The 22739-nt window shown below is 31.8% G+C and overlaps 2 protein-coding genes across 4 annotated transcripts; one reads left to right on the top strand and one right to left on the bottom strand.

The window, feature by feature from the left end:
- Positions 1 to 503: 503 nt before the first annotated feature.
- Positions 504 to 17083, bottom strand: LOC110999403 (ectonucleoside triphosphate diphosphohydrolase 5). Of its 3 annotated transcripts, XM_045630982.1 has the most exons (12): positions 17058 to 17083; positions 16772 to 16811; positions 13793 to 13913; positions 9108 to 9251; positions 8458 to 8546; positions 7786 to 7949; positions 7152 to 7243; positions 6021 to 6174; positions 5161 to 5310; positions 4080 to 4252; positions 3123 to 3286; positions 504 to 2620 (listed from the first exon to the last, which is right to left on the bottom strand). In XM_045630982.1, the coding sequence occupies exons 1-12, from the start codon at positions 17066 to 17068 to the stop codon at positions 2525 to 2527; spliced, it is 1398 nt and encodes a 465-aa protein (XP_045486938.1). In that variant the 5' UTR covers positions 17069 to 17083; the 3' UTR covers positions 504 to 2524. The 3 variants fall into 3 exon arrangements, with proteins under 3 accessions (XP_045486938.1, XP_045486940.1, XP_045486939.1); XM_045630984.1 differs by lacking the exons at positions 16772 to 16811; positions 17058 to 17083 and adding an exon at positions 15379 to 15587; XM_045630983.1 differs by lacking the exons at positions 16772 to 16811; positions 17058 to 17083 and adding an exon at positions 14495 to 14680.
- On the top strand, positions 14992 to 22634 carry LOC111002081 (zinc finger protein 511). The gene is made up of 4 exons (XM_045630985.1): positions 14992 to 15203; positions 20480 to 20619; positions 21117 to 21315; positions 22324 to 22634. The coding sequence occupies exons 2-4, from the start codon at positions 20483 to 20485 to the stop codon at positions 22618 to 22620; spliced, it is 633 nt and encodes a 210-aa protein (XP_045486941.1). The 5' UTR covers positions 14992 to 15203; positions 20480 to 20482; the 3' UTR covers positions 22621 to 22634.
- The last annotated feature ends 105 nt before the right edge of the window (positions 22635 to 22739 follow it).

The following is a 22739-nucleotide window of genomic DNA, read 5'->3' as shown; positions in this document are numbered from 1 at the left end:
TATTTATTTAGTAATACTACAGATAACATAAATTATATATAATTACAAACAAATACACTAAAAATATAGCCAAAAATGGAATACATGATACATTTTAAAAAACAAAAAGATTTAATAAGGGGACCAACAAACAAAAAACATTTAATACATTTAACTAATTGTGATTTAATTTATTTAACTAAGCCTAAATTGGTTGTGTTGTGTGATGGTGTAAAAGTGTGGGTATATACGTGATGGTGTGTATGTGGGGTGTGCTCATGATGTAGGTCTTAGATACATATTTACAGTGAGTGTTCATAAGATCGAAATAAGCAAAACTTTCTCAAAAAAAATGTTTATTAAATAAACAGATATCATTTTATAGAAAAAAATCGTATTATAACTTTTACAAAATAATTACGATATTACACATACGCCTGGATTCCCGTGGCAGCTCACATTTTTTTGCGAATTAATCTCACTTGCTTCTACTCAGAGGAAAGGGTATCAAATAAAAGCCAATATTAATATTTAAAATCCAACATTTATTAAATTTTTGTACATTTTGTATTTAACATACCCGTTACAAAATCGCGAAGTGCACAAAGCTTGACAATGTGTCAAAAAATTTAAAATCACATAAAAATTATTTTACAAATATAATTATTCCAATTCATATATGTTAAAGGGCATATCAAAACGGTTCAGCAAAAACTTTTCAATTTAAAACTATATTCATTTATGTTCAAACCTCCCTATCCATTGGCAAGTACTCTCTGATTACACAAATGAAAGAAATTAAATGATTGTTTATTGCGTTCTAACACCTAGTACTTTGCAGCTGCTATACTCTAATTTTTGATTCTGTAGAATTCTGACAGCTATCATATATTGACATTTCAGAGAAGGTAACCTTTTGCGCCGGGCACATTTTTTCTATGTCAATAAGAGTCTGAATATCTGAGTCTATACATAAATTTTCTTTGTTAGTTAATGTATCCATTTTATTAAGTGAGGTGCTACATTAAAAATGGTTTAACGGCGAGTCATAATTAAGTCCCTATTCATCACAAACAGTATAAAACGAACAAGTAAAGATAACATTTTATTTTTTTAATTATTTGTTATTATTGTATTAGGTCACTTGAGTAATTAAATATTAAGATTTACCTTTTTGTAGGTAAAACATAAAAATACGAAGCATTTTATTTTATTGCGTCAAATTTGCCCCTTTTTAGGTGGAGAACTTTAGTAGCAACACTTATGAAATGTTAGAATTCTACGAAATAAAAAATCTGAGTATACTGCAAGAGCAGAGCTAGTGTTGACAACTCGTAGTTAACAGCGACTATTTAATAATCATTCCAGATCGCAGTATCAGTGATACATTTAACGTTATTTTATTATTTTTCAATATAGGTAGGTACATCAAACGAAAAATTCACAAACCATTGTTGCTTGTTATAAATGTCAATATAATAACTGAGTAAAAATGTCTTTTATTCTGTAAAATTAATTGCTAAATATTTATTTTATTTATCATAAAACAAATTTTACTTCTGCCCTGCAAGACTCATCAAGCACTGGACTCTAACAAATACGTGTCGTAATAGCTACAATTTATTACTTTACGCTGTTTAGCCGTCAAAATTCTAGGAAACGCACCCCTAACAATTTTATTATTTTGATGAAACCGGGATTTGTCTTACCAGAGTCTCTGAAAGCATTCCATAAAATTTATCTTAATTCAATTCGTCATTGATACGAATATTATATTATTAAAAACAATATTCGGTGTAAACGTAAAATACTGTATATATTTTTCCTTGAAGTCAAAGCTTAAAATTCGAATTCAAATACTAGGAAAGGTAAAATTCAAACAAAGCTAGGTACGACTCCCATAATATCGTTTTTGACATATGGGAGTCGAACTTAGCGCTGTCTCGAAGCATATAACATTATACGCCCCTTTGAACTCAACTCAAAACGTTCAATAATCTATTGCGGGTGTATAATTGTCAAAAATTCACACAACCATTTCAAAAAAAATTGTATATTGCATATAAAAATTCATGTATTAAAACCAAAAGGCCGCTTGCATTACTTAAAGTAGGGTGCAAAATATTATACAAAATTGTGGAAATCTTACCTAAATGTACCAAGTTCACAAAAATACGTTTAAAACGTAAACTGGTTGCCATGGTAACCATTTGACATAAGAAAATTTTCATAACCCAATAAAACAAAAGTATTTACATTTATGCATTCAAATAATAATCATAATCAATTAAGGCGATTCAGCACCCTTGTCTAAATCTGTCAAGTAATATGACAATTATGACAGTGACAGATCAGTGTCAGAATTGTCATATTAAAGTGTAGTCTGTTATTCTATAGTTTATGATGACTGTTAAGCCTTAAGATTTTTAGACTAATTTTTGGAGCAAGACATCGTACTATGGTCAAGTCATATTAATAATTATTTTGTCAAATAATTATTTTGTCAAGTTAAAACTTGGTACATTTAATATAAATTAAGTATTTACTAAGCGGCCGGGGCCGTTGTTATTTTGTTCATAACCGTCGTGTACGCGAGCCCCAATGCCCACGAAACTTCGTGACCATTCACTTTCTTAAACAGCTGAAAATTTCCATATTAATTAGTTTAAACTAAAGAAAACAAACAAACAATATTAATCTTTATTTTTCATATCTTTACGCACAGTTGGAAAGATAGTTTATATTTCTATATATAATTACACTGTACGTGTGTATGTGAACTCCTCTAAAACGGCTGGACCGATTTTAATGATTTTTTTCGAAATATAACGAGGTTAAAAATCGGATACTAAACTAACTGGCAACTAATAAAAAAGATATCTGAAATTGGATACAAAATCAGCTTTAAATTTGAAATTTTGTAGTAATGAATATTAAAGCCTTCATTCATTTGTCCTTTTTCTAAATGTAAGATTTAATAACTAGTCTTGTTATTCAATAGATCAAATAAATAAATAAATAAAATATAAGATGACATTTGCATGCCTATTCATATGTGGCGGATTTTTGTAATTTATGTAACTAATTGTAAGACTATTCTGGCAAATAAACGATTTGACTTTGACTTGACTTAATGTACTCACCGAAATGGGTTCTTCATCGCGTATCTTATAGGCATCGTGCAATAAGGCGACCATATACACCAGATCGATACAGGCCCATGGCTGTTCCACGTTGGACGCGGAACACGCCCTTCCCGCCGCCGAACGGTACGCACTCACTGACACTTGCCCGCCCGTCATAACGTCTACGGGAAATATTTTTTTTTTTTATTCACAAAAACAACAAAAATCAAGATTGGTTTAAAAATGTTTTAGAAATTGAAGTCAGGCTTCACAGATTAACGAAACCGTTTTCTCTGTAATCATACCAAAAACAATAGAAACTAGACGTCATGAAGTTTGACAAGAACAATGGATCTTTATATAATACAAGGGCAAACTGGCAGGTAACATTCAGTAACGAGACAACAATTTTAACATGAACCTAAATTAATGTAGACAAAATACATAAAAATACAGTGTAAACTCTTAATAACGAAACTCGAGGGACTGAGCATTTTTTGTCGTTATAGAGAATTATCGTTATATGGCATGAACAAAAAAAAAACAAATTAATAAGAATTTTACTAATCGCTTTCCGTTTACTGGCCATGTTAACAGTTTCAAAGTAGGTTTACGACTGATAATACGATAGGTACCCAGTATGCTTGGTCGAAGACCATCACTTCCGAGAAAACAATGCGTCCTACTGCACGTGTACAAGACAATTAAGGATAACAAAAGCTAGACCGACCTCGGATGTTTCGGAGCTTCAAAGTCTTTTGTTACCTGATAACATAACATAAATAATAATACCGATAATAAATATTTACTGTCTACAAATATGAAAACATTTCTTCGTTATAGAGAATGGCGTATCGCTATAAAGAGTGTTTAATATGTGAGTTTTAACGCAAACCAACCAACTTGGGCTCACTCCAACGTTATAGGGAGTTTATCGTTATAAAGAGTTTACACTGTATATCGAAAAAATCTCACCTATGAGTCCAGCATCAGCGGCCACATCATAGAAATAGCTCATGGCTGCAACGCTTCCACTTGGAGCACGACGCGGGACCCAATCCAGTGTCCGCTCCACGTATCGCGTGACAGCCGCGTGACATCGCTTGTACACGGCTTCACGCTTCATGCCTTCGGGCCGGGGGGCGCCACTAAAACATATTTTCATATAAATAACACAACATATATATAAAAAAATCATAGGTAAATAGTAGATATCACAATTATGATACACTAAAAATTTTCTTCTTTTCTTTTTTTTTCTTTTTTTTTCTTTTTTTTTTGTCATTCAGTTTGATATGTGTATGTTGTTTAGTTGATATTTAGTGTAAATGTACAGATATAATGTACAGATGTACAGATATAATTGGAAATCAGATTTTCAAATGTTGTTTAGTGTGTAATAATTGTATGTATGTAATCAATCTGTTTTCTGTTTTTGTACCTAAATTTAAAAATAAAAATAAAATAAACACATGCAAATACAAACACAGACGTTAAGATTACATAGAAAAATTATTTTCTCTAGCTTAAGGAAACAGATGGACCCATATTTGATACCCAACAAAATCTGCATTTTTTTGCACGCACTTGAGTATTTAAAAAAAAGTACGTGCGTATCGAAGGTAACAGCCCCAATAGATGATCATGTACCAGTATACGATCACCATGAATTTGAATATCTTTATTCTCACTGTTTACAGGCGGTATAGCACGTATACCGCTATAATGATGATATAAATAAATAAAAAATCCTCACTTTACTGCACAAGACGTTATGCGACAGAATTTCCATCTAAAGTTCTAATATGTTCTACTAAAATAATACATCAACCGATAGCGTGTATTTTTCTCGCTCTCCCTTTCTCACTCTCTCTCAATCGGTCTCAATCGCTCTCTCCCTTTTCTTCGACAAAAACGCTGCACACCTTCGTTACGTTTCAACCGTAAAAAAATTACCCTCATGCGCCTAATTAAGTATTACTTCAAACACACTCATAAAAAGCATACATTTTGCATTTAAAAAAGGTTTAAAATATTACACATAAATGTTGCTTACCTAATAATATACTGTTTGTTAGCGTACGTCCATTTCTCCTTTTGGACGATAGGGTCAACGCACACTGAGACAAACTCATTCGTGTCATTATCGCCTACCTCCTGTTTAAATACCCCGTGTCTAGCCGCTAGAAGACCCAAGTTCAAGTAACTGAAAAAAAATGATAATATTGTGTTGGACATAAATAAAAACTTTTTTAAAGTATAGTATTTTCTTTTAGAAAATAATAAAGATATTGACTTGTGCCGTCAGGATAGGTTATTTTAAAGTAATTATTTACGATACATCATTTAAGATACGATCAATCCAAACTTTAGACTAATAAGTAGTTTTGTTGTAACTTTACTTATTAATAAGGATATTTAACATATAAAAGTGTCCAATAACACAAGAACTACAGAACTACAAAGCATAAAAAACATATAATAATAAAAAAAACTTTATTCATTACATGGGTAGCGACAAAATTTATATATCGCTAGTCCCTAGGAAATGCCTGCGTTTTAAACAAATCTTTGTGAATTGTGATACAATTAATGAAACACAAGTCTTTTAAGGCATTAAGTATGCGTGAATGCGTGAGTGTGTGATTAGGTGTGTGTGCGTATTTATTTGAGAGTATAGCTAAGAGTTGTTATAAGAATTCATGTTTGTGAGTTTGTATAGGTAGATATTTATATATCTGTGATATATATATATATATAATATTTTCCAATACATGCAAGCAACGAAAAGGACAATAAAAAAGGGACATAAAATGACCATAAATTTAGTTTGATCAGTCATAATCAGTTATTGTTATAAAAATATCTTAAAATTTATAATACACACTATGTGTGTTTTTCTTCTTATATACATACCTGTGAGTATACAAAGTGATGTTATCACCAGCAGGTACCACAAACTGATCAGCAGTTGGATACATTTTTGTATCTTCATCGCTCAGTTGGAAGGTTATCTGAGTCGAACCTCCACCGAGGTCCAAAGCAGCCATTGTTTCTCCTCCTATCAGATCTGTAACATTACAGATAAAAATTAACACCTCCTACATAAAAGGCTACATCAAAATATAGATGCTGCAAGATTATATTTGGAAAATAATTTGTCTACGCTGGCATAAAAGGCTACTGCAGCCCATGGACACCCATGTTAGCGGGTGTGTTGTCGACCTTTAAGGGAGGAGTATGTTTGTAGGAACCAAGTCGGTACATTTTACTCAGGCTTTCTTAGTTTTTCAGTTTGCCCATAGACACCCATGTTAGCGGGTGCGTCGTGGACCTTTTAGGGAGGAATATGCGTGTGGGAACCAAGTCTTTACATTGTACTCAGGCTTTCTTAGTTTTTTCAACTTGCCCATGGACACCATGTTAGCGAGTGCGTTGTGGACCTTTTAGGGAGGAATATGCGTGGAGGAACCAAGTCCGTACATTTTACTCAGGTTTTCTTAGTTTTTCAGTTTGCCCATGGACATCCATATTAGCGAGTGCGTTGTGGACCTTTTAGGGAGGAGTATGCCTGAATAAAGTCTGAACAATTTTTTCAGGTTGCCCATGGACTAGTCATTAGTTATTCAGTTATAGACTCCAGACGCGGGTGCTCTCTTCATATTAAAGCATTCATATATTATCATAATATAGCTAAATCTCTTATACGTGATAGAATCAGAACCTGACCCAGGAACTATACTAAGCTGTTTTTCTTAAACAGTTGAAAGTCCTATTTTTTTTCTTTTTTTTTATATAATAGGGGGACAAACGAGCCTGCAGTACGCCCAAAATGGCAGTCGTCGCAGCCTATAAACAACCATTTTAAGTGGGTGCGTTGCCGGCCTTTAAGGGGTAATTTTGAATTGTTTGAGGTCCTATCTCTCAGGGAAGACCCCCGCCGGTAGTCGATTCCACAGTTCGCTAGTTCGCAAAACAAAAAAAAACAGACGATTTTACGCGGCCAAAGAAAATGCCTAGAGAAGTGGAATACTGTTTTAAACTTACTGTGCAATAAGTTAACGGTGTACCAAATGAAGATTCCTTCATCAGATCCGTCCATAATTTCAACACTGTTCGGTCCCACATCGTAGCCAAGTCTGGAAAATATCAAATATTATAGACATCAAACAGTTTTTCTCTTATATCAAGCTTTTAAGGAGGTTCTTTGGATATATTTGTCAAAAAAACTGATCACTACGATTTTAAGATATTTTTTAGACCTGCATGATATTTCAAGCGATTAGGATATAAAACAAGAATATGAAATCACCGACTGCAGCAACATCAGGCTGATTTGTGAGACTAAACCATCCAGGGCTCCACCCATACGCTCACAAAAAAATAATTTAAATCTGTCCAGCCGTTTAAGAGGAGTTCAGTGACATACACACGTAATTTACATATATTAAGATGATGACGAAGCAACCTACAAAGAAAGCGGTATTGATACTTTTGGTAATCGATGCGTTGCCGGCCTTTAAGAGAGGAGTATATTTGACGCTAAAATTGGATTGTACAGCTCCCCAGTTATTTTAATTTGACTTAAAGTTAACATGGTAACATTAATATCTAAATGTTACTTTCCGACAGAAGGACTTGTATCCATGACATGAAAAAAAGAAAAAAAAAGTATACATACTTGGCTATTGCATCAGCGACTTCTTGTACAAGCTGCTTGGCTTTATCAGCGGGTAGGAGCCTCAACCCGGCCGTAGCCCGAACGATAACGGGCGTAAAGCGACGTTTCTCCACCGGGGTGAGAAATTCCGCCTTTTTTATTAATTGGACTATTGTATCGGCACCCTGAAATTTAAAATTTATTTAGGCTCTTTAATAAACCTAAGCCGAAAGCAAATTCACAAATATTTAAAATAAGTTTTTATTAATTAAAATTTTTCTCTCTTCGTGTGATTGTTGTTTGATCATCAAATCTTGTTTTGAAATCGCGTTGGCAAGCTTTTGAAAAATCTTATACAATAACAAAAGTAGAGTATAAACTGTAATGTCATTTGCTCCGTATGTGTTTATGGCATATATCAAACAGTATGGATTTAAAAATCTATGTCGCAACACAAGGGTTGTAACTGACATTTGACATTTAAGACCGAATGACATGTACGCATTGTTTATCAGAGACACCTACAATCTGTGGCGACAGTCGCTATGTTGACGTCATACTTATTTTTATATGGACCTAAGTGTTACTTACCGCTTAGTATAAATATGACAGATGAAAGATCTTCCATTTACTTAAAAAAATCTTGATGAATTATTTAAATGTTAATTGTCAATTAAATGCATGTTATAATACCTTTTTAGGGTCATCGACATAAGAAGAAAGTCCCGGCTTGCTTTCTTCGAAATATTCATCTACTAGATCTAGGCTGGTTTGACCGAATACTGGAACAGAGGAAATACATTTCTGTATTTAACATACCGTATATGTACAAATACCTGTTAATTTAATTTACCTTAAATATCGAAGCTACCCATATATGTAGATTAGATTTTTATGAAACTTGCACTGTTCCCTAGGAATTTACTTGAATCTCCAATAAATAATAGTCTTCTCTCAACCTGAGATCATGCGTCCGAATCACATACCAATATTTATGTGTAATGTAAATACTTCAATACAATACTGTCCTGGACATTTCTTGTAAAGAAATATTGTTGCAGGAATGACATCAAAATAGTACAGAGACAACTGTCAATAATTATGTAAACTGTCAATGTCACGTATCATTTAGTTTTCAAGTGTATTTTTACTCTATTCTATATTTAGACGTGGTTATATTTTATTTATTGCTTTGGTAAAAGTTTAGATTGAAAGATTTTATTCATTACAACCATATAAAAATACATCTTTAGGGTAAATATGGACACTAACAATGCTAACTAACAATTCTTATAATATTGGGGTTTCAAATGAAAAAGATAATTAAGCAAATTGTTAAATACCTGTGAATGGCACCCTGAACTTATAAGCTAGGACCCTGGACCCTGAGGATCCAGCGTCAATGATGACAGCGTGATGGGTAATGCTCTCGTAACCGAGACTCTTCGCGATGCCATCGAACCACTGTGTCTGGCCCGCGAAAAGACCTGAAATTAGTATTCATTTGTTAAATTCCGAACCGAAAACGGTTGCAAAAATAAAACCTATTTCGTTTCTTTACAACCGCTTGCCTCCTGAGATACGGGAAATGGATGCAGTGGACCCATTTTGAATAAGCAGAGTTTTTTGCTAGTAGCCAATGCAGTAACAGCGATATATTTTTTTTGTTTTTTTTTCTCATATAAATGATGTTATGTGTTTTTTACGAGAATAAACTTCTTTAAGCCTAAGATTTCCGTTCTGGCGGAATTTTCTTTATTTTCTTATACAGTAATACCCCGGACTTACGCGATAGGTGGGACTGAGTGCTATCCGCGTAAGTCGAATTCGCGTAAGTCGGGGTACAAATTTGCATATAAATACATACAAAGTATGTTTAATTGGGACTGGAGACTAAATAAAACAATAATTTAGGAAATAATTAGTATCTCATTCTAGACAATATGACAAACTATATTAATATTGTAATTGTATAAACGCAAACCGAAGTTAGTTTGATGTAGAAGGTTTCATAAATTGTAATTACAAAGTCGTTTTCTTCTCCCGTATATCTCCTCGTAGCATCCTAGTAATTTTTTAATTCCATGTTTTGTAACAAAAATGCGCTCTTCATTGGAGTCTACGCTTTCCAAAATTGTTAACCCTTTTTCAATCGAACTGAGGGCTTCTGTCAAGTTTCCAACTGTCATTTGATCTTCCAATTGAACTGGATCCAAAGAATCATGATTATCAATTTTTTCCTCTTGTTCACGCATTGATATGACCTCATCATTTGTGACCTCCTCATTGTGTGAATCTACAAGCTCTGGAACATCATCACTATCCTACACAGTTTACTTCACTACACGTCTGTGCCTGTTGTAAACTGAACGAATAATAATGCGGGGGGAGTCAGAAACAAACGCCGCCGCTTGACTTTAACTGCGCGGCGTTCAAACAAAAAACGAATAGACGAGAAAATTAAATCGCGTAACTCCGAATTCGCGTAAGTCGAGGTAGCGTAAGTCGGGGTATTACTGTATACCATCTTTATTTTCTTACATTGTACGTCAAAACGGTTCAGTTAGCTACTAAATTTTCGATATTTACAGCGAAAAAGATATGTTTTAATACTAGATTACAATTTGTTTCTAAAACATGTACCTGAGAGACGATAATATCGCACAAACATTTCAATTGTTTTGTCAATAATTCGTACACTTTAAACGTTAATAAGCAACAGTTTTGAATAATTCATTATATAATTTAAACTCTATATGTGAGATACTCTCTATATATGAGTACATATACATACAGGCACTATATGTATATGTACCTCGGTAAGCTACAGAAGCCCCTATAAGAGAACATGAGATCACGGTCCCTTGATCTCCACCTATCCAGGTTGACTGTTCTTGTATGAGTAACATTAAATAAAGCATGAATGACACATTACATTTACCGGAATCAAATCGTTCATGAATCACTTTTGTTCTTCAAAAGTTAATAAATATTTTTTGATTTGTGGCCTTAGAGACTAGGCAACCCTCAACCAAGGTGATCAAAATTCCGTCAGTGCCCCAATGAATCTTTCTATATACGGATGTGCACGTAGGTGATGAATGATCATGATCGTGACGAAACCGGCACGACACGTGTCAAACACAGACCTTACAGACAGACACACGAAAATATAATATTCAAGAAGAGAGTGTTACAGTGGAGAGCCGATTCAATGAACAATCATATAATTGACAGCCCATATATTAAATAGTGTAAACAGGATACATTTTGATATGAAACTTCCCGTCTAATATTGTTTTACAACCATGTTATTAAATTTAGATTTTTCATTGTTGACGGTTTCATTTTAATACAAAAGTTCCAAAACATCGTGAACAACAGTTTAGCAATGTTACACACATTATTTTTTATAGTTAAATGTACACGTATGTACACGCGTTAGAAGTTATACTTCTAAAAAAAATATTCTGTATATTCCGGCTACAAACCCGCTAGTTGTGAGAAAGTTGCATTAATCGTTCAATATTGAAGATCTGTGCCTTCTTAAGTTCTCTTGTATTTTTAACATGTGTGATGTTTGAAAAGGTGACTAACTATACTCATACCTGTGCTTTGAAAGTACTCATTTGTATAATTTTTTTTCTAAAGTTTTTCCTTATGTTGTCCAGGCACTAATGCTGCTGTTGTAAGAGTTTTTTTAACTAGGTAATGACTATAAGTCGCAATTTTCTGTAAAAACATTATCTGCCGTCTTTAAAGTCAAATTTAATATGCAAAATAAGCGAACACCCTCACTTAGCAAAAAAATACACACCGAAGAAAAATATGTTTTTTTTTTAAATAAAGTTTTGATCGATTTTTCTTCTTTTTTTTACCTAAGAAATACTTGCAAAGTGTACTGTTTTTAAACAAAATAGTGGGTCACCTTATGTTTGACTGCAAATGTATAATAAATGTACCTGGTATTAACAAAGTCAGTGTACGCACTACCGTGGCGTTTGCCATTCTTTTCACGTCACACGTCCAGTCACTCCACTTATATCAATAACTACTGAAGCTGCGCGTGCCGATAAAACTTTTAACTATAAACATCGTATTACATAGGCCATAACAATCATCCAATTCAGTTAAGGCAGGCAGAAACAATTACAAATCATTTTTTATTTAAAAAAATTATTGTTTTATGGGGGAGTTATATTTATGTTGAAGTTTAAAGTAAGGGGGAGGGGGCGGTCTCTTTTTCATTCTTATTTGGTCATTTCGACAAAAGTATTAATTTACTTTTTTACACATACATATTACCTAGACATTGTCTATTCTTGAAAACGAAATACATTTTCGAGGATTCCCACAAAAAATTATTATGTTTATGTACTGTTTCTGACAGCTTGCTTTTGCTAAACAAGAGGAAGAGGGGGGATAAATTGCAGTAAATCTGTACGCCTACGTCTCTTACATGTACGACCCCTATTCAGATATTTAAGTTATACTTGGCAACAATATTGTTATCAGCAAACATCTGTGATGGCTTTGGTTTTGAAATACCTTGGAGTCTGTCAAAAGCTACTTTTTGGAGCCTACAGAATGTGTAATCAAAAGATTTAAAGGCAAGATATTTTCAAAAGAATAGAAAATTTTGCAACTATGCCAATATATAATTTACTAGCAGACTCGGCCAAGCGTTGCTGTGGCTAAGGTTTTTGTTATATTACATAGTAGTAAATTAATCAAGGAAAACCGAAGGAGAACTTATTTGAAACCACGACACGGACTTAAACTAAACTACCTTTAACTCAGCGCCATCTGTTAGAATTGTATCAAATAATAAACAAATAATTTGCAATAAAATAAAATTGCGACTATAATTAAAGATCTTACCTATCCTATCTCTCAAATTGGATCGAACTGCACATGGTGTGCGAATTTTATTATAATCGGTTAAGTGGTTTAGGAGTACATTGAGGACAAACATTGTGACACGAGATTTATATATATTAAGATTGAAATACCAATTTTTTCTTTTTGTAGAGGCCCCAGGGCCATTGCCTTCCCCTAATTCCGGATCTGATAATCATAAAAATGATACCCTGGAGTATTGATTATCATAAATAACTACAGAATTTGTGAAATTGTTAGGAATTTTATTCAAGTGCACCTGCACTGTAAGGAACATTTAAAACTATCAGGGCATTATTTAATAAATATCAAACCTAAAATGTTTTTAGCATAAAGATCTCTTTTTGACCTAGAAACTAAAAACCTAACAAGGCTTTGGTTAAGTTACATGCTCTAGTTAAGGTAACTGTGCCATCTATATAAGGTTACACTTAAAGTAATAATTAACAACATTAGATTAATTTATCCTTCATTTTGAAGTAAATCATTAATTTGATTTTATTTAAAGTGTAGAGTTATAACTGTTTGAAGGTTTTTAGAATTTGTAATGTTAATACGAATTAACAATATAAGTTTATATTGTAAAGGAAAAACAGTAATAGCAAAAATAGTTTAGCACAAATTGTTACAAAGCCCATAAGATAATTTCATAATTTTATCTTAAAATATTCTTAAAAAAAACTATTGCTGCAAACAATATTCATGTGATGGATGAAATGAACTAGTTATAATATTACAATGTTTTTCTACAGTAATGCAGTCATGCAGTTATGCAAGAAATAATCAGTTAGACTAGCCTTAAGTTAAAACGCTTATCAAGTATATTGTTCAGAAAATTTTCAATATCCTATTTATGTAATTAAAAACTGGTTGATGAGATGATATACAGCCCTTTTCAATATTATTTACACTACTTACATTAACAACTTCACTAGTTATAATATTATTAATAAGAAGAAAGAAAGAATTTTCAAACAGATATTATCTGTTTTATTACTACTTTCATAAATAAAAAATACATTAATAGTAAATTTAAATTGTATGATAATTATGATGAGTTTAATTTAATAAATATAAATCTGTATATATATATATAACTAAAACATACAATTTATAGAAATACACTTACCCAATAAATATGTGCCGCATAGTCCTAAAGCTATCAAAAAAATGAAGACCTTTTTGAATCTCCGAGGCTGCTTCAGGCTTCTTCTTACATTGATATGTGAGTTTGAGGTATCATCTTTTAACTAAAAAAATTAAACTTAGTTTTAGACATATAAGTATACAGTATTTGCAATTTTCTTAACCTGCAATGTAATAATAGAAATAATAAAAATAAAAATACTTAATAGACATTTTAAAAACATTTTTTTTTTTGGTGGCAGTGTCCCTAAGGCAACAACATTATGGCAGCATTCCTAGCTATATTGCGATACTTATATGCTGAGCCAGGAATGTGACAGCTCTGGGGTCATTGGTACTATCTACTACGCGCCAACTTAAATCTTTATTAAGCGCCTGTGCACTTGAACCCAATGGTTCTCGAAGTTGGAGGAAAGACTTTTATATTTGTGCCGTTTATTATTTTCTACCTGTTCTGTAGCCGCCCCAGGTTTTAAACATTAGTTATAATAACCCAATACCATATAGTGTTGCAGCTAGTTTTTATAGACACTAAATTTCTCAGTTTTCGTGCAAAACTCATGTATTCATTTAACCCATTAATTTCTATAACATATATAACAGACATAACATTAAACTATATGTTACCCAGCAGTGCTATGAGATATTATAACGGTTAATAATAATTTATGCAGCAAATACCTACCTCTAAATACCTGTACGTACTGAATTTTCCCATAATGGGTAAACATCACAACCTGTACGCTTAAGCAAGGTATAATATAAATATAGTCATTTTATCAAATAGCTGGACTACATTTAGATACTTTTATTAGATACTAAAGGTGCAATATTAATAAAGTTGTATCTTATGTTTTGAATAATAAAGAATAATCAAGATTAAAATAAATTCCTCAATCTTGAATTGGTATATGGAAAATGTCAATTGTCATTACTATTTTGACAATTGGCATGAACTAAAGTCGATTTAATTATATACAGGGGCCGGAAATGTCATTTTCAAATATTAATTTGTTGTAACGTCATTTTATAGCTAGATAAAAACTTGTTAATATGGTATATAATAGTAAAACTATAATCTTATACTTGTAATTTCATTACATGTAGAACTTCTAATTAATTTATTGATACTGAGTACTGACAATTGACATTTAATATTTGTAGCTAACAAAGCTGTCAAGGTCAAAAATAAAAACAGAAGTGAACAAAATATTAGTAAAATTTAAATTATAATATTTTAAAATTCCTGAAGAGTGCTGCGTAATGTGATATTATAAGGATTACAAATATCATTTAAATTTCATATGGCTTGTACTTTGTTGGTTAAAAAGTTTATCTTAATTTCCCACTAATTTCCAGTGTGGACAATCTAAGTTCATCAGATAAGTGAAAAGGTAAGTTACAGATTCATTAATTTGAGTTAATTTATTTGAGAACCTTTTAATTCATCTTATTATAACACGAATAATTTAACCGTAAGCTAATTGCTATTGAGATTTGCGATAACTAAAAAGTTATCGTTCTGTTTTCATACATTGTTTACACTTTAATACAGTTACGAACACCTACCTTTCTTTGTCGTATCTCACTCATTATAAAAATTACACTGTCCTTAATAGGAGTAAATTTTACTCTTATTGAAACAAAAATTCAGTAAAATCAACTTAAGATATATATATCTTTGTCACTTGGTATTGCGTAATATTTCTAATAACGAATAGGTATCGTTAGGTGCAAGGCCGCGCGCGTTTTGAGACACCGGCACCACGACTCGTCGAAGTCAATAGTAATCTTTATCGTAAATATAATTATGATGTACATAAAATAATGAACATTAATGTTACAATGACCTTCATTACTTAATTACTGTAATTAGTGATGAAAATTGTTAATAATAGGATTTAAAATTACCTGATTATAAATATTGCTCTATCATTTTAATTAGAAAAAAATGCTTTTTAATTGTTTTTTTGCCTGTTTCTTAAACAGTATAGATTAATATAAAATACACTCTTTACTACACTATTATAATTTGAAAGCCCTTTTTGAAACATTGATTTTCTAAGTCACTAAACCATTTGCAAGTAAATTTCTATACACATGTATTCTATTCCTACGATATATCTTCTATGTCGAATTAGTTTTTCCTATAGTAGTTATAAACACGAATTACACTTCGCCGAACCTAGCCCAAATACGAAACTGGAATAATTATAACATAACAAGGAGAGATGGCTAGCTCATACAAGTTCACAAATTTAACAGATGTATCTTAGGAAAAAGTCTCTTAAAAATTATTAAAGACAACATTGTTTTTGTTCACTTTGAAACTAAATTGCAGACGTGAAGTGACCTTGTAGCGTCAAGTTTTTTACGCTTTATAGTTATTTCTTTGGTAATTGGTTCTCATTCTAAACCACATCGATAAAAAACAATCTGGTTGGTAACTCGAAAAATACGTTTTGTATCTGTTTCACGATTATTTGTCTATCAAATAGGCTAGTAGGTGATCGGCCTGCCGGAAAGGAGATGCCTGATACACGCCTTCTACTTTTTCAGTCTCAGGCAAGTTGGTTTCCTCACGTTTTCTTTCAGCGTTCGAGCGAATGTTAAATGCGCACAAAGTCATTGTATGGCCGGGCACCGAACCTACTACGCTAAAGCCACTACGCCAACACTGCTCTCGATAATAAATTCCCTGGAATAAAATTCATTTACCAATAATATTCTCTGACTTCGGGCTTGACTAATTGTTTGGTTCGGTAAATTTTAAACAATTCAATTTTCATCACCTTTTCTTTGTTAGAAGAGGTCAGTTCCAATGGCCTTTGTAACATTTGTGTAAACTGTGGTTACACAAGTGTTATCTATATTTCTTCTGATATGTTTCTTTCTAAAAATGTTATACATATATGATATGCTTTATAAGCACAGTCAAGTCAAATATCTCTAAACTACTCACGTCATCCGACAGCTGTATGTGGTCAATGATTGATAGTTTCCTGAAATTATTTATTTATTTATATTTATAGCTAATAGCCAATGCGATAATTGTTTCACTTTTACCTAAATACTATCTACAATTGATAAATTTTATTTTAACAACCAGAAAGATAATTTAGTTTAATCGGCACACATAAAACGAACAAAAATAGAACAGAAATGTTGACCATAGATTTAACTAAAGTAAAAACAAATGCGCCGCGTCTGTACATATATGATATAAGTAATGTAAATATAAGACGAACCCAAAATCCATTATATGCGTTAGATATTTCAAAATTATACGTCTTCTAATTGCAATAATTATTTAAATACTAATCAGCAAGATGATATACTAGAATGGTATGTCAGATCAAATATGTTACCTCCATATGAATTGTATTATCATGTCATGTAACTTCAGAATGAATCATTAGCGGTTAATGTACTTTCAGTAAGAAAATAATTTAAATATTAATTTCATCTATATTAAGATTTAAGACGTTTGTGCATAGATCTCTTACGGAATTAACGTCTCGTATTAATTCTCAATGTTTAAAATCGGCAGAATTTTCGAAATTGCCGCCTTTAAAAGCCAAACTAGGAGTTGTGACACCTCTCATTCGTTTTACTCCTGAATATAACAAAAAAAACACTACTTATCCATTGCTTGATAAATTCGGTTGTGGGCTGATTCATATTAAAATAATTGATAATATATAAATATTGCTGATATTATGCTTAATATCAAGCGCCTATCTGGCACTTTAAGCGCAAAAAAATACTGATAGGAACTATAATCTTATGAGATATTTATAATTATTTTGTAAATATCAGTAAAATAATCACTTTCCACAAATGATACTGTCTATTCATACTTACTAGTGCATCTAGGTCGACATGACAAGATAATACAGTGATTCAATACTACACTGCCTCTGTATCTTTAAAATAGAGCATACAATTCTTAGCTATCTAAGATATATAGTTTGTCTGGCAATGGATGGATTTATTTATTGTATTAATGTTTATTAAATTATTTATTACATTCCTTTTCTTTCCTTCCTTTGCGACTGAGACACAAACTAGCTTCTGTGGTCTCTGGTAGGATAACCAGCGCTGTGGACCATTCTGCTCCTCAGCATAATGGTAAGCCAGGGCCAATTACAGCCACAGCACACACTCATTTGAAACGTGCCGAATGAGAATCTTAAAATCGATATTTTTATCGTTTTTGATATATCTTTTTTTTTTTTCATTTTTTTACCTTTGATTATTGTTATTTTGTGTGGTTATATGTGTGTGTTTTGTTTGTAATAAATGGTATATCTGTCTGTCTGTAATAAAATCGAAAGATTGGATAATAGTATCGAAGATAGCGAGAAGTGGCAGAATTTAGACGAGGCCTTCACTCCGTCGAAGATCATGTACTTATATTAAATACGATAACGTAAACTTAATGTAATCCTTCTATCTAGTACTCGAATATAATTTTAATTATTAATAAAGGCAATTTTAATTATTATAAATACAGTGGTTGTCTGGAAAAAATCGGTCTAAAGCGATAAGGCCGCCAGTTGCTTGTCATTAAATTATGTTTAATATTTTCCTTTTATGTAATGCAACGAAGTGTTAATAAATAAATAAATAAATAAAGGCATACAATATTATATAAAATAAATAAGAACAATAATTAAACCTCATTTATTCCTTGAAACATCTTTACAAAATATACACAATTAAAATGTTATATAGAAATAATTATAAAAAAAGTATGTATTTTGTATACTTTGATTTGAATGTTATATATAAGTTACCATGTACCTAGAATAAAAAACCTACTACTACTAAAATAAAATAAGTAGGTGCATGTAAGGCAAAGTTATAAAAAAATAATGAAACAAATAACTAAATTATTATGTAAATACCTGGTATAATATACCAATATTGCAAGTATAGATTTTACGTTATTCATTATAAAAAATACATAATTAACATATGATCAAACAGTGTGAATTATGTCAAAGCTGATTTCTTTTTAAAAGAAAAATAAAAGCAAAATTACCTATGACCATATATATGACTAGATTAGCAGCCAGTTGGAGCAGAGTATTACTTTCAATTAAAAGATACAATAATATATATTGTTTACATATTTGTAACCTTATTTCCTTATAAAGATAAGATTACAAGTTAAAAGAACCATGAGAAATAGCACAGTCATTTTTAGTTATATAATGTCATGATGAATTAACACATTGTATATAAGAACTATTATGAAGGGTTTTCTAGTAAAATCATCACTGATTGCAATGGGATCACTTGAATTGTATAGGAATTGACAGAAATGGATTGACCAATAAAGGAGAAATAGATGTGTAACGACATGAGGCATGACATCTATCATTATAAAAATCTTTTGTAACCATCTATATGTCGCAGTAAAGTAGGTAATAAAGTTATCTTTAATTAACTGTCTAGAGATTTAATTAACTCTCTTATTTTACTACTTTATTGCGACATATACATAACGATACATTTTTGATAAAAAACTTTATTTTTAAATGTATAATTTATTAATAATAAGAATAGAAGTTTAGCTGGCCTTTCAGGAAGATCCGCTGATTAATGCATCATCACCAGATGAGGAATCAGTTATAGAGGAAATTAAAAAGAACTTAAATTTCGTAGAGCTTCCTTATTTAGGAGTATGTTGGCCTAGTGGCATGCGACTCTCATCCCTGAGGTCTTAAGCTAGATCACCGGCTTGTGCACCAATGGACTTTCTTAATAATGGATTTAACACTCGCTCGTACGGTCAAGGAAAAGATCGTGAGGAAACCGGCTTGCTTTAGACCCAAATAGTAGACTGCGTTTGTCACAGGAGGCTGATCAGCTACTTGCCTATTAGGTTGACAAATGATCATGAAACATATATCTGAGGCCAAGACCTAAAAATATTGTAGCGCTACTCAATTTTCAGAACTCTCTTTTCTTTTCTGTGTATAAAGTTATAAGTACTATGTATATATTAACAACTTCGTTATATCTTGTTTATATTTGTGACAGCACAAATAATTAAACGTGACGAAACGAAGTAGTCGTACGATTATATAAATCTTATCATATTTTTTTAATAAATAGATGTCTAATTATACAAAACATTTATTTAGGTTTATAATAATAATTTTATTTAACGGACGATTATATACGGTTTTATGTGCTGGTAACAATATTGTCTTAAATATTATATTAGCAAATCCGACTTGTACGGTAATATTACCGTGTATGCACGTGTATTACAAAGACCCAATTAAGAGCACTCCTTCTCGAAATTACCACTGCTTTCTTGCGCCTTGTAGAGTAAAAACAGTTCACACCCAAATATTGTAGACGCAAGAGAGCCATATACCTATTTATGCGGACATCTTGTTATCATGTTTTTAAAATTTTAATTGTTAATATTGCGACTCTTATCCCGAGGTCGTAGATTCGAACTCTGTGCAGATTTTCTGTGAAGAAAAACATTGTGTGGATGGCATTATGCCCAAAAATTGTACGGCGTATGCCAGGTACAGAAGGCTTACTTGCCAATTAGAATAAAACAAATGATCATCAAACTAAGACCTAGACCACGTGTTAGCATTTTTTTTTTATTTGGATCATTAAATATTATATTCTACTTCAGAAAATGCAAGATTTGCTAGAAAAACTCACAGTTTACGGCGTGGGGAAACGGAAACTTGATGATGTCTTATTCGTGAATGAGTTTCCGCCTAAGGTTCTCGGGGTTTATGATGTTGATGATGAAGAGCTATGCCATGAAATGTAAGTAATCAGTATCCATCATAATTTCATTCTAATTGCAAAACCTATCTGTCTCTTCACCTCAGCAATGACAGTAAATGGACAAATGAAATCTTCTACTTTACACATTTCGACGAACCAATTACTTAGGTTCCTTCAAGAAAAGAACGTACTAATATTTAAAAGGCTGACAACGCACGCGAGCCCTCTGGTCCATGGGCTGCGGCATCACTTAACATCAGATGCCTCCTGCCCGTTTGCCCTTACACTTACACGTTGTTTTAGAACTTAAATAAATAAGAAAAATTATTTAATTTTATTCAATTTTAGCTTAAATATGGATTATCAGTGATTATATACAAGTTTTATTTATACACATCATTATAAACCAGTTATCACATAACACTACTGTATAATCGCGGACAGATTTAAGGCATTGTATAATTATCAAAATGTTACCTTATTTAAAAAGTTTCTGAATCGAAGCAGGTATTTTATTTTCATAAATTATTTTTTAGAATAACATCAACATGCTCGATACCAGGATGTAAATACACAACTGACTCCTTGTTGGATTTCGAGAATCATTACAACTCTAGGCATAGGTACTCATGCTGTGAATGTAAGAAGATACTGCCTTCACCACACTTGCTCGATCTTCATTTACAAGAAACGCACGACTCCTTCTTTGCAGTTAGTGCTTTAAAAAAGCCATCGGTAAGTCGGAAAAGATTTTCTCGAACTCGAATAATCCGGTAAGTGTAACTTTCAGTAGCGATATCGATTCCGACGTTTTTAAGTTTGATTTAGTTCTCTCATTATCCGTAGCGCTGATGTCGCAACGTAATAACGGTGAGGTACAAACTTAAATTGTGGCTCGCTATTTGAAGTTACAAAGTAACACTAAGACAGGCCGAACTATGAGTTATGGCTCTCATGTGTCAAAATCCATTATTTAACATCAGGTGAGCCTCCTGCCCGTTTGCCCCCTGTTCTATAAAAAAAAATATTTGACGTACGGGAGTCGGGAGGTTTATGAATCTCACCCTACTCTTTTCTATGGAAAAAATATGTTATTTCTTTTAAACTGTGACTATATCAACAGTTTTATAATTAAATTATCATGATTCATGTGCACTTTTTACTTTTCATATATCTTGTATCAGTTTAGTTTTTGTTTTCATTCATTGTAACTTTATGAAACATGTATTTTTGCACTTCTTGTCTACCTTATATAATTTAATACAATTTTTTTCTTTACTCACAGTGGTTGCCTGGAAGAGATCGCTAGAAAGCGATAAGGCCGCCAGTTGCCCTGCTTTTCATTTAATAATTTTCAATTTTTATATACATAGTAATGAATAGAAGTGTTATTCAATAAATAAAATATTATTATAAAGCTTTGTCCGCTAAAGAATTTTTGTGTGAATAATGACTTAAGACAATTTTACCTAAGCATGTTTATCATCAGTTTTAAAATTACACTGTTTTAGTTTCATTTCAAAACAAAGAACATAAACTTTTGAAGATGCTAGCTAAATCTTAGCTTCGCATGACTTGACATTTACTTATTGAACTAATTTAGAAACAAATACATATAATATGTTACTCAAGGTAAATTTACTATTCAACACTAAATAAACTTTTAAATCCCTACTGGGTAGATTTTTTAATTAACTATACAAATTTTTATTACATTTTATACAGTTTTTTTTAATGTTACAGTATTGCTGTTACATAGAAGAATGTAAAGAGAAGTTTTTGTCACCAGATGAAAGAATGGATCATGGTGTAAAAATTCACAAAATACCTAAAGACTTTAGATTCGATCAAAAGCCAAAGAAAAAGAAAAACAAATCTGATGCAATGGATGTGGATACTGAGAAGAAATTCATGTTTTGCAATAACAGGAACAAAAGTTTTAAATATTCGGGCAAAAAGTTTACAAATGACACAAAGGCTAACAGTTCAGTTGACATTGACATGGTTGTGAACAGTTTAAGGGAAAACTTACCACAATAAAACATTATTTCTGAGTTTGTTTTCATTATTTTTTTTTTATTTATATATCATTTAGAAATTCGTCAGCTTTATGACAAAAGTATTTTTACACTGAAATTTCATAACTTCCATATTACTTC

This window comes from Pieris rapae, chromosome 14 (genome assembly GCF_905147795.1).
Source record: "Pieris rapae chromosome 14, ilPieRapa1.1, whole genome shotgun sequence".
Taxonomy (NCBI): domain Eukaryota; kingdom Metazoa; phylum Arthropoda; class Insecta; order Lepidoptera; family Pieridae; genus Pieris; species Pieris rapae.
The sequence above is the reverse complement of the archived record's forward strand: the minus strand, read 5'-3'. Positions and strand labels throughout refer to the sequence as shown.